Source organism: Bos taurus, chromosome 12 (genome assembly GCF_002263795.3).
Source record: "Bos taurus isolate L1 Dominette 01449 registration number 42190680 breed Hereford chromosome 12, ARS-UCD2.0, whole genome shotgun sequence".
Taxonomy (NCBI): Eukaryota; Metazoa; Chordata; class Mammalia; order Artiodactyla; family Bovidae; genus Bos; species Bos taurus.
This window is the reverse complement of record NC_037339.1, coordinates 28,839,396-28,852,187: the sequence shown is the minus strand read 5'-3', so window position 1 is coordinate 28,852,187 and position 12,792 is coordinate 28,839,396. Positions and strand designations below refer to the sequence as shown.

Sequence of the window (12,792 nt, the reverse complement as noted above, 5' to 3'; positions counted from 1 at the left end):
CGACCTGAACACTTTAGTGAATAAGGTGTGATCCTAAGGTTTAGATTCCAGTCTCATTAAGTGTATGTACATGAGTTTTTGAAATTGAAGTGTCTTTTTCAGTACGAGGTCAAATTGGAGCTCTAATTTTCTTCCTCTGAAGCTTGTAAGACTAAACTCAGAACCGCAGGGAGTTTTACCCCCTACCTTTCACACCTCGGCACTCACTTTTCTGTGCGAAAACCCTTATCACTACCTTGCAAGCTGTTCTGCTGCTTGTGCTGGACAAAGGCGGTGGGGAGGGTGGAAGGGCTCATTTTCCCATGGAGACTAATCGCCTCCCTTCTGTACAGGACGATGACAGACCTATGATTGATGTCATGGATCAGCTAAGTTCCTCCATCCTCGAAAGTTTTATTCATGTAGCAGTTTCGGATTCAGTAAGTACACGTTTGATCCTGCTTGCTGATAATCATTAAGTATAAGCTCTGGGCCTCTCTGGAAAAGAGATATGAAGAAAAAAACTATGTAGAAGAATTCTGGGGTTTTATGTCAGGTTAATAGACTGACACAGATGTGCTTAGGAAAACAAGACTTAGTTTTTTAGATACTAGTTCTGGAGACCTTCAGATAAATTTAAAGGAAAATTTGTGAGACTTCCCTCGTGGTCCAGTGGCTAAGACTCTGCATTCCCAATGCAGGGGGCACAGGTTGGATCCTGGTTGGAGAATTAGATACCACATGCTGCAACTAAACCCTGGAGCAGCCAAATAAATAAAAACTTTATTTAAAACAGAATTTGAATCTGAGGAAGATGGATACAAATTTTGCAAACTGAAACTTCAGAAATTTCTCAGGATCCTTTAAAAAATTTATTGGTTTTATTTATTACACTTAAAGCTCTATATAGCCTATATTAATGTGCTTTACAATTTACAAGATGCTTTCACAGTTATTCTCTTTTTTGAATAGAAACTCAAAAATGATGAGGCCATAGTTACATAGTATGTTAGGGCCTGAACTTGACCATATCTGGACTCTGAGCATAATAGAGCTTGACACAAGCTGCTACACAAATACATTCTTTGTCTTATTTTATTTTTTTAAATTAATTCTTATTGGACAGTCTTTGTTTTAAAGCACATATTGGCAAATTTTTAATTTCTGATCAAGTAGAAGGGAAAGTAAAACGGATTTTAATTACTTGATTTAAAAAAATCAGTATAACACAGTAATGAGACTTGGATTGATTTTAGGTAAATGACTGAAGGGAGGCAGAGCGGATCTGTAGAATTGACATTGCTGATGCCCCTTGTGTATTCCAGGCAAATAATTATAAATGAAGAGAAGCATATTTGACAAAGAGCTATAAATAAATTTGTGCGCTTTTCTAACTGAGATTGAACAGAGGTCCCTATTTTTAGTAGCCCTGTTCTTGCTTGTGGTTGTAATATTAACAGTAATTACTAAAACTAGTGAAATTACTAAAACTATTAGCCAAGCAGTGCAAACCTTAACAGTAATACTGAATAATGCTACCACTGAATAGTGCTCCCTCCCTGGTGGCTCAGTGGTAATAACTGCCTGCAGTGCAGGAGACTTGGGTTTGATCCCTTGGCTGGGAAGATTCCCTGGAGAAGGAAATGGCAACCCACTCCAGTATTCTTGCCTGGAGAATCCCATGGACAGAGGAGCCTGGCAAGCTACAGTCCACGGGTTCACACACAGTCAGACACAACTTAGGGACCAAACAACAACCACCACCACCTCTTCGTCTGGAAATTCAGATTGCTTTTACACGAAATAAGACCATCAGGTGTAATTGTTTTATATACTTATCTTGTTTCCCTTCAGATCATATTCTGTTCACGTGGTTTTGTTCTGTGTTTGTCAGAATCTAAATCTTGAGCCGGGGTGGCCAGGTCAACAGGGACGCATGTGAGAAGATGCACAGAAAGGGGAGCAGAGGCATGGGGGGAAACAGCGCCTGCTTTGTGCAAGGGTTTGACATCCCTCATCTCGTGTCATTTACTTAAAAACTAGGTGAGGTCAGCACTGTCATTTCCAGGTCATAAATTAAGCAGACAGACTCTGGGGGGTTCAGAGATGTTCCCAGGGCACTGGCGTTGGGCAGAGCCAGTGTTGGAGCCTTAAGTCTCGGGCTTTGAAGCCGAAGCTATGCCTCTTCGGTCCATTAACCATGGAGGCCACTGGCCACCCCTCTGCTCCATGGGAACTCAGAGACCCTGCAGGTAAAATGGAGCACTTTTCGTGCCCGACAGATATAATAGCAATTCTATCTCCTGGCCCAGCAGCTAGATTATTTGAAACTTTCCTCAAGTTTGATAGTCTGGACTTAAAAGAGAATGAAATACATGAAACTGTGTGTTATCAGTATGTAAGTATATACCTATATGTATAGATATTAAATACAGATAGATACAGGTATCTTTTGGGCACTAGTGGTAAAGAACCCACCTGCCAATGCAGGAGACATCAGAGACACTGGTTCGATCCCTGGGTTGGGAAGATCCCCAGGAGGGGTAAATGACAACCCACTCCAGTATTCTTGCCTGGAGAATCCTAGGCAAGAGGAGGAGGAGCCTGGTGGGTTACAGTCCACAGGGTTGCACAGAGTCGGACAGGACCAAAGTGCTTTGCACTAACGTAGCATGCACCTTTCAAAGGGTTTTAGAATGTATTCTGGCTTGACATCATAGGACAAAAATAAGTAGGTATCTTAACCTCAAAAAAGCATCAGTAAAATGCCCTTCGTAAAAGGGATTACATGTAGCCATCTCCCTAAGCCATAGGGAAGGTATTTCAGTCCAAGTAAAGACTCCTGAGAGTCCCTTGGACTGCAGGGGGATCCAACCAGTACGTCCTAAAGGAAATCAGTCCTGAATATTCACTGGAAGGACTGATGTTGAAGCTGAAGCTCCAGTACTTTGGCCACCTGATGCAAAGAGCTAACTCATTTGAAAAGACCCTGGTGCTGGGAAAGATTGAGGGCAGGAGGAGAAGGGGATGACAGAGGATGAGATGGTTGGATGGCATCACCTACTCAATGGACATGAGTTTGGGTAGACTCTGGGAGTTGGTGATGGACAGGGAGGCCTGGCATGCTGCTGTCCATGGGTCGCAAAGAGTCAGACACAACTGAGCTGACTGATGGAAAGGTAAACAAAAATCATGACTTAAAAAAAAAAAAACACACTAATTACAAGGACTTACCTGTGGTCCAGTGGTCAGAACTCTTGAATTTCCACTGCAGGGCACACAGGTTCAATCCCTGGTTGAGGAGCTAAGATTCCACATGCTGCAGGGCGCAGCAAAAAAAAAAAAAAACAACCAAAAAGCCTAATTACAGAGGTAATAACACACAAATCTCAGAGATTAGTAGCTTTTCAGAAATGCAAATTGGCACATCTGTGGTTAAGTTTAACTAATGTCGTATATTTGCTTGACAAGTATTTAGTGGTCAGCTCCTGGGTACTAGTGTGCAGGGCTCTGTGACATTGAAACACCACTTCTGCTACCCATAGCCTCATGTAGGAATGACCATGACCGCAAGCCCAGGTCTGGCGTGGCGGGGGTGCTGTGGAAGGGGTGTTTGAGATTCCAAGCTGGGCCCGAGGCAGAGGTAGACGGGCAGAGCACTGTGGAGGAAGAGGCATTGGGTCCGCGAGGACACTGACCGTGCAGCTCAGCATCGCATCATAGCCTGCTTCTTACACCTGCAGGCAACCCTACCCTTGACCCACAGCGTGGACCTGCAGTGGCTGGTGGAGTGGAACGCTGTCCTGGTCAACAGCCATTACGACGTGAAGAGCCCTTCCCACGTCTGGATTTTCGCCCAGTCTGTCAAGGACCCCTGGGTGCTCTGCCTCTTCAGCTTCCTCCGGCAGGAGAACCTGCCCAAGCACTGCCCCACCGCCCTCAGCTACGCCTGGCCCTACGCCTTCACGCGGCTGCAGTCCGTGATGCCCCTCGTGGACCCGAAGTAAGGGGCCCCTGCGCTTCCCTCTGTTCTGCTTGTTTCACCGTAATTTCCCCCTTTTACATTTTATGTTAGAGATCGGGATAGAATCCTCTAGCTTCTGAACAGGGCTTCCTAGGTGGCGCTAGTGGTTAAGAACCCCACCGCCCATGTAGGAGTTTCTGAACATCCTACTACAGAATTCTTAGTGTTGAGTAAAAACAGGTTAAAAGTTCATGTCTGGAGCTAGTTTTTCCCCTCCCTTAATCGTCAGTGTGATTATCTGACTATAGAATCTCAGCCTCTTACTGGTTGAAACGGTAGTAAGTTCTATTCAACTCTCCAACCAATAGAGACGTTCCCTGTCCAGACAGACAGTCCTGGACAGGTAATTGTTCAACTCAACTGGGGCCCTTCCCAGCATCTTTGTTGAATAAGTGACACCTTAAAATCCAGAACTTAGTTTTCCCTCTTGTTTTCGACCCCACATTTCTAGTAGCCCAATTAATGCCAAGAAAACCAGCACGGCCGGCAGCGGAGACAACTACGTTATGTTGTGGAGAAATTACCTTATTCTTTGTTTTGGAGTTGCAAAACCCAGTATTATGAGCCCGGGACACTTGCGAGCCTCCACTCCAGAAATAATGGCCACGACACCTGATGGTACAGTGAGCTACGATAACAAGGTGACATGACATGCTTCAGAAGAATTATTCTGTAAGGTTTTTTTTTAGCTTGTTTGTCTAGAGTTCACAGTGCATGTTGCACTGTGCCTGCCATCTGGAGTATATGGGGTCAGAGTTTTCATCCTACACATTTCTAAATTCCATTGCGTGTTTGTGTGAATAATTTATTATTCCTCCCCTGACAATTGAGAAACTGAAAATAAAGGGAAGTTAAGGAACTTGCTGGAAATCGTAGAGTCACTGGTATTTATCAGTGCCCTGAGGCTTGGTGTCCCACATACCGCATTTCTCTCTCGCCTCATCGAGTACTCACCTTTAACCTGGGTCTTGATTAAATTATCTTGTTACAGATGGTTTTGTGGATTTACACAGTTGTGTTTTCAATTAATTGATTTTAATTGGAGGGTAATTACTTTACAATATTGTGATGGTTTCGGTCACACATCAACATGAATCGGCCACAAGTATACATGTGTCCTCCCCCCACCCTGAACGCCCCTCCCGCCTCCCTCCCCACCCTGTCCCTCTGGGTTGTCCCCAAGCTCCGACTTTGGGTGCCCTACTTCATGCATTGAACTCGCACCGGTCATCTGTTTTACATGTGGTAATGTACATGTTTCAATGCTGAGATCCCCTGTGGCTCAGTGGTAAAAAGAAAAAAAAAAAAATAGTTTTGTTGTTTTTTTTTTTTTTTTTTTTAAAGAAGACTGTTATAATAAGAATGTTCTTTAGATTTTTTGTTCCAGGTGAAAATTGCATTCATTGTGTTGTTTTTAAATTTTCGTGTTTTTTTTCCTGAAATGATGGCAGTGCCTTGGGATGTGGTTCAGTACTTGAAAACTGTTATAATGGAATCATCATTTGGTTAAAGGAAGCCTCAGTTATCATGTTACCTCTTTTTCACTTTTCATCAACTTGTTTCAGGCCATAGGCACCCCGTCGGTGGGCGTTCTGTTAAAGCAGTTGGTGCCTTTGATGAGACTTGAGGGCATTGAGATCACAGAATCCTTAGTTTTAGGATTTGGAAGGACAAATTCCCTTGTCTTCAGGTATGGTAATCTTGTTCTGAATTTGTATATACTCCTGCTCTCATGGTTACTGCTTCCAATTCAAGTTTGAGTTTGCGTGTTGGTGTGTGCCTGGAGAGGCTGCAGGCTTTGCACGGTTCCCTTTATGTCCTCGTGGGTTTTTATGCATGTGACATTGTGATTGCCTCAAATTTCACTTTCAGTCATTGCAACTCTGATTTTACCTTTCAGATGTTCTCTCACATACACGCTTTGTTTTAGATAACTTTAAATGAAGTTTAAACTTTTAATGAAGTCAATGTCAGTCCCCAGTTAGCTAGACTGTTCAGAGGCCGTAACATCAAAATAGTGAGAGTCTGCTCATCAGCCACTCAAACAACAGACTCTCAAAGGTTGATCATCGACAGAATATTTTCAGGGGTGTCTGTGACATGTCACACATGCTAGTCTTTCTATAAGATGATGTATCTGCCTTAAGAGAACCGCTGTGTCTCACTGTCTGGATTCCTCTAATCCAATAACCATTTCATCTAAGGCAGTGTCAAAGCATTTTCAAACAGTCCTCATAAAATGTTAGTTTAGGCTGCCTCTCATAATTTTATTTGCCAATAAAAGCCTATAAGGACAAAAAAAAAATCTAAGTTTTTGATGTACACAGAAAATGGAAAGCTCCAAGCATCTGTGAGAAATTTATTGGAAAAATAAAGATTAACGAGACATTTTAGGAGTGACTGAAAAATATATTACAGTATACACTCGGATTTTATCCTTTAAAAATGTAACTGAGTTCTGACTATTTGGGTGCCAGTTAACCAGTGTTTTACTACTTATTGATTGATTAGTTAAGACAGTGCGTCATATAGAAATACTACAAGAGGATAGTAAAAACAATCACCTAATGTCTTTCTCAAAGAACCTAAGGCTCTTTTGCACATCTTACCCTCTCAGTATTCCTAGGAACAGGAAAGATGATGCAATTTACCAGCCACCTGGATGCAGAAAAATCAATGTCTCAGTGCCCTTACTGGTAAAATTGTTACAATAAATAAAAATAAATTGTATCTCTCTAATTTTAAAAAACTGGTATAATTATAGAATCTATTGTACAGATTTATTGAGGGCATTAAATGTAAAAATGTACATAGTAAATGTTTCATAAAGATTGCTATTAGATGAGGAGACTGTTCCTGTTATTTAGTAACACTGACTCTATTAGTGTTATTTCCATTTCTTTGATGGAGAAATTCTAGCATCTCTATTGGAGGAATCTGGAATGAGATGCAGGATTTCTATTTGTCAGGAGAGAATGCCGTAGTTTACCTTCCTTGGATTTCCCTGTGTTTAATAATAGTACAAAATATTCTGCAAGGAAATACAAGATTTTTCAAACATGGAGCAGATTATGGACAAAGTACCTAGCCACAGGCTAGACCTCCTAATGCTGTCTGTTACGACAAAGCAGTTAGTTTCTAAAGACAACAGCTGATTAGTGGGTATAAAGCTGATAATTTGATCAAATGGGAACAGATGGAAGTGTATACATGTAATATCAGACATGTATCGATATGAAAAAATTTGTTTACTTTTACTACACAAGAGAAAAGGTTTTGATGAGCACCTCAATACTGAAATACTTGCCAAAAAGTACATTCATCATCTAGCTCAAATAAAAGAGTTTATCTCTGAAATTCCCAAAAGACCTCATTTTAAAACAAACTCTTAAGACAGTCCCCTGAGCACAGACTCCAAAAGGGGCACCATAGTCATCGCATCTGTTTCTTTTGCTCTAATTGAATTAAAAAATTTATTAATCTTCATTCCCACAGCCTGTGAGAAAGTGCTTTGAATTTAGTAAACAGAAAATATTGTTGACTTAATTGTTCAGGTAGGGGTTTTTGCCATAGAGTCTCCAGAATATTAAATCAAAATCAAGTCAACAAATGTGTAGTGAGTCCAAATTTTACACATAGCACTGGGGTAAGACTGGTTATCCAAAGTGCAGGCCGCTGCCTGTTTCTAGCTCACCACGCGACAGGGAAATGGAAGGCAGGGGAGATTTTGATGTCAGAAGCAAAGTTTAAAAAGCAGATTTGGGGGTATTGAATGGCTATATATTGTGACAAAGTTGGTGTCAGTTAATAATGAATTCTAAATGCTGACCTTTTTCATTCATAGAGAATTGGTAGAAGAACTTCATCCATTAATGAAAGAGGCTCTGGAACGAAGGCCAGAGGTAAGATTTTGAATTTGAATAATTAATGCCTTGGTTTATCTGGACAGTAGTGTGAATTTAAACCATACCCAGTGGTTTGCTGTCAAGAGTACAAACATATTAACGTGCTTTTAACAATGAATCTTACTATTTTAATGTTGGTTATTTTCATTATTTCTTTGAGTATTTAGTATAATCTGGGTCCCACTTTAAAAGATTTTAAGTCCTAAGCTTGTGAAAGAAAAGGAACCTAAATAATCATGTGTATGTTAAAATATTATAGTCTTTTTGCAAAAGTTTTAAGATTGAATTTGGATTTTAGTCAGTTTTTTTTTTTTTTTTTTTACAAGGAGCTGAGAAACCAGGAACATTATTTGTTTCCTCTAGTGTATAAAGCTCTTTCTTCAACATTATTTTCCTTGAATTGAACTCTGAAAAGGACAAACTTATAATGCAGCAGAATAAGAAATTAAATAGAGTAAGACTAAAAGAGAAGCTTCCTATGTAGTAGATAAGATACAAGCTTCCCAGCGGAAGCCTGGCAGTTTGCACAAGAACAGTGTTACCAGATTTGGTGCGACTGTTAGTGTCCAGAGTGCTTTTCCACTTTTTTCTGATGCTTTAGTTTTTCAGCTGTGTCTGGGAGCCTCCAGGAAATGAGGCTTGTTGACTCTCAACATTTCCAGCTCAGATATTTACTGACCCACTTGTGATCTATTTCTCTATAGCTTGTGATAACAAGCATTTCTCTAAGGATTAGGTAGCAAAAAAAGTACTTTTTTGTCTTTTGTGTTTAGAAAATTAAAAATGATTAGATTACATCTTTCTTTTTTAAAGCAGAGTTGACATTATTGTGTCCACATTTATAAGTGATATTACCTCTTCCTAAACAGAACAAAAAACGCCGAGAACGGCGAGACTTGTTAAGGCTACAACTGCTTCGAATTTTTGAACTTCTGGCTGATGCTGGTGTCATAAGTGACAGGTAGGAAGGAAATTATACTGAGCTGAACTCTGCTCATTAAACTGATGTGTTTGCCCTTTTTTTTTTTTCCTTTCTCTTTTCTTTTCTCCTTATTTTTATTGAGGTATAGGTGATTTACAATGTTGTTAATTCCTATTGTGTAGTGAAGTGATTTGATTATACATATATATACACACACACACATTATTTTTCTTAATATTATTTTCCATTATGGTTTATCAAAGGATTTTTTTTAAATTGGAGGATAATTGCTTTACAATGTTGTGTTAGTTTCTGCTGTATAATGAAGCGAATCAGCTAAATGTACATACATCCCTTCCCTCTTGAGCCTCCCACCCCTCCCCCATCCCATCCATCTCAGTCATCACAGAGCACCAAGCTCAGCTCCCTGTGCTACATAGCAGCTTCCCGCTAGCTGTTCTTTATTTTATACACACACACACACACACACACACACGACCTGTAGCTTTTACTTAGAAAGGTCCAAAAGAGCTTGGTTTCTTTTCATATACACTGCATATACATCAAGAACAAATTTAGCACGTGAGTTTTGGCAGTGAACCTTATTTTCTGTGAAGCATATACTCCTTTGACATCAAGACTAACCATCTAAAAGTTTCACTTCCTTTTGTTCCAGCACCAATGGAGCCTTAGAACGGGACACTTTAGCCCTTGGAGCTTTGTTCTTAGAATATGTGGACCTGACCCGCATGCTCTTAGAAGCTGAAAATGATAAAGAAGTGGAAATTCTTAAAGATATCCGGGCACATTTTAGTGCCATGGTTGCCAACTTGATTCAGCGTGTTCCAGGTACAGCGATGCATCACTGCAGATTACCTTTCATGCTTGAAGTGACATTTGTGGTCCTCATTGCCGTGTTTTCCTCTCTGAACCTACTGGCCTGTGTGCAGGTCTGGGATGGGTCATTTATTTGTTTGGAAATACTTGAAGATATGCTTGAACAGATTGTGGGCATGCAGCACAGAGTTGGAAGAGGAACAATAGGAATTGCATTTGGCTTTGTGCTCATGATTATTTCTATTCTTTGTTTTGGTTCCCATCTGAAAATGAACCTGTGTGATTTCTATAGGAAGAAAGTATTTCAAAGGGAACATTTGAGGCTTCGTGTTTTTCATTCTCACTCTGCTCATCTGTGAATATATAATATTCTCAACAATATTTCTGCTCTTGATTCTATCCAATCCACATATTATATAGAATTCTATATATGTTAATAAATTATATTATTGATTATTGTATTAATATTATAATTATAATAATATTATATTATGTTATTTTTTTCATAGAACAAAGTGGGTCTAAAGCATTTTCGTCTAATAGAAGCAAAAGAGAATAAAAATAGTTTGGTGTAAAAATAGACTACTGTCATTAAAATTTTGTGACATAATTATAAAATTTTGTGACATATATAATCTGAAAATCATCTGTTCTGCTTTTTCATTATGATTTAACATTATGATGTTGTAAAACTTTATTACCAATTCTCCTCATTTTTGATGACCCTAAATTATGATTTAACTTCCTCAGTTAAGGAATTTTTGTTTGAAATGGACAGTCAGTTCTTCCTAAAGACACAGCAGCAGTTAAGAGAACATTTACTGTGTAAGGAATAGCTGAGTGGAAGGTGTTGCAGTTTTTCTAGACATTACTTAGAAAACAGTGTCTGGGAATCCATTTTCTGTTTTCCTGCTCTGAGACAAGATGCTGTTGACTGACACATGAGGAGAGGAAAGAAAAATAGGCTTGACTTTTTAAATCCATGTTTCATTACCTAAAGAAATCTTGAGTTAGAAAATGAAATTACTCCTTTCCCCAAAACGTAGGAATCATGCGTAATAGCAATGTCAACTGTATTCACTGTATTTTTCAGTATAGTAGACTCTTAGCCTGTGTTTTCTCTCTAGTTCACCACCGAAGATTTCTCTTCCCCCAGCAAAGCCTGAGGCATCATCTTTTCATCTTATTTAGCCAATGGGCAGGACCCTTCAGCATTATGTTCACGCCCCTGGATCGTTACAGTGACAGAAATCATCAGATTACAAGATACCAGTATTGTGCGTTAAAGGTAGGTCACCTTTGCCTCGTGAAGGACTTGTCAGATTGATGATCTCTTTCCTTAAACAACCATGCCTTACATAAGGGTAAAATAAATAATATGGTATGACATGGTAAAATACAAACACACATGCAAAAAAATCAAGTATATACACCTATATAAACAATAACCTCACTCTATACATTCTAAATATCTATACACTCTATACATTCTAAAATATCTGCACATGAACAAAATAGAGATTGCTGTTTAACCATGTAAATATTCCAATTTTGCTCATAATGCAGAACTTTTCCAAGGTTCCATTTTTATCTAAAGATTTCTACTGTATGAAAACCTTAGTTTTTGCTTATTTTTCCCTGATAGCTCAGTCGGTAAAGAATTTGCCTGCAATGCAGAAGACCCTGGTTCAGTTCCTGGGTCGGGAAGATCCACTGGCGAAGGGATAGGCTACCCACTCCAGTATTCTTGGGCTTCCCTTGTGGCTCAGCTGATAAAGAATCTGCCTGCAACGTGGGAGACCTGGGTTCGATTCCTGGCTGGGAAGATCCCCTGGAGAAGGGAATAGCTATCCACTCCAGTATTCTGGCCTGGAGAATTCCATGGACTGTATAGTCCATGGGGTTGCAAAGAGTCAGACATAACTGAGTGACTTTCACTTTAAGTAGCTGCCTTGCCAGTTAACTTCCAATTTAAAATGTATATGGATATAGATATATATCCTCATGTTCAAAACCCGTGAAGGGCCGCATTCTCTTTTTAATCTCCTTCCATCCTAGAAGACTCACAGAAATAAGCTTCCACACTACCAGGACTGTTGAAAATTTTCAGAACCATGATTCCTTACAGCTTAATTTCCTTTAGAAAACTAATTGTATGTTGACTGTGCCATACATATCAGAAGTTGCTAACTGTCAAATTCACCTTTGCCTCAGTGGAGCTAATATAAGCCATGGCCCTGACAGTCATTTGGACCTATTGATTAGAGAGTAACTCAAGGTCTTCCCTTCTCTGGATGGCTGAGTCCCTTTGCTATCTACTGAAACTATCACAACATTGTTAATTGACTAGCTTAATATAAGATTTAGTTTTCATTAAAAAAGTTTAATGAAAAAAAAAGTTTTCATTAAAAAAAAGATCTTCCCTTCTCTTGCTTTCTCCCCACCTCAAAGGAACTAAAGTTTATATTCTTCATTTTCTTTAGCTTTGATTAAAATCATAGTTATCTATTTCCACATTTTTCATGGCTTGCCAGTTTAGTGCATTAGTCAAATATTTGTTAAGTTTCTGAGTTCAGTGTATTGGTCAAATATTTGTCATCAAAACGAAATTTGAAAAGCTGTATTTATCATAGGCAGAATTCATTCACTTGAAATCACTGAAGGTAAGCTTATTTTAAATCCTGTGAAATGGTCATTTTGTTTTAAATATCTCAGCCATACATTATAAAGATTTATTATAAAAGTACATGTCTACAGAGTTCAATTTACAGGTTTTAACTGTTGTAAAAAGAGACAAAATTGGCAATCTGGCTTTTTTTAATTGAATCTACTAAGGAATACTTTAAAATCTTGTAGACATAACTGCTTTAAAAGCTGCTGCTCCTGCTAAGTCACTTCAGTCCTGTCCGACTCTGCGAGACCCCATAGATAGCCTCCTTCCAGGCTCCCCCATCCCTGGGATTCTCCAGGCAAGAACACTGGAGTGGGTTGCCATTTCCTTCTCCAATGCATGAAAGTGAAAAGTGAAAGTGAAGTCGCTCAGTCGTGTCCGACTCCTAGCGACCCCATGGACCGCAGCCCACCAGGCTCCTCCGTCCATGGGATTTTCCAGGCAAGAGTACTGT

The 12,792-nt window shown here is 39.5% G+C and overlaps 1 protein-coding gene across 8 annotated transcripts in view; it reads left to right on the top strand.

Annotated features, from left to right (window-relative positions):
- The window catches only part of FRY (FRY microtubule binding protein), a 328,350-nt gene that overhangs the window by 223,883 nt on the left and 91,675 nt on the right, over positions 1–12,792 (top strand). For all 8 annotated transcript variants that reach the window (NM_001205616.1, XM_024999814.2, XM_024999812.2 and 5 more), the window contains 8 exons: positions 333–419; positions 3,723–3,982; positions 4,455–4,644; positions 5,569–5,693; positions 7,848–7,905; positions 8,778–8,869; positions 9,507–9,679; positions 10,795–10,955. In NM_001205616.1, coding sequence (NP_001192545.1) covers positions 333–419; positions 3,723–3,982; positions 4,455–4,644; positions 5,569–5,693; positions 7,848–7,905; positions 8,778–8,869; positions 9,507–9,679; positions 10,795–10,955 — 1,146 coding nt within the window. The remainder of the gene's footprint in view (positions 1–332; positions 420–3,722; positions 3,983–4,454; positions 4,645–5,568; positions 5,694–7,847; positions 7,906–8,777; positions 8,870–9,506; positions 9,680–10,794; positions 10,956–12,792) is intronic.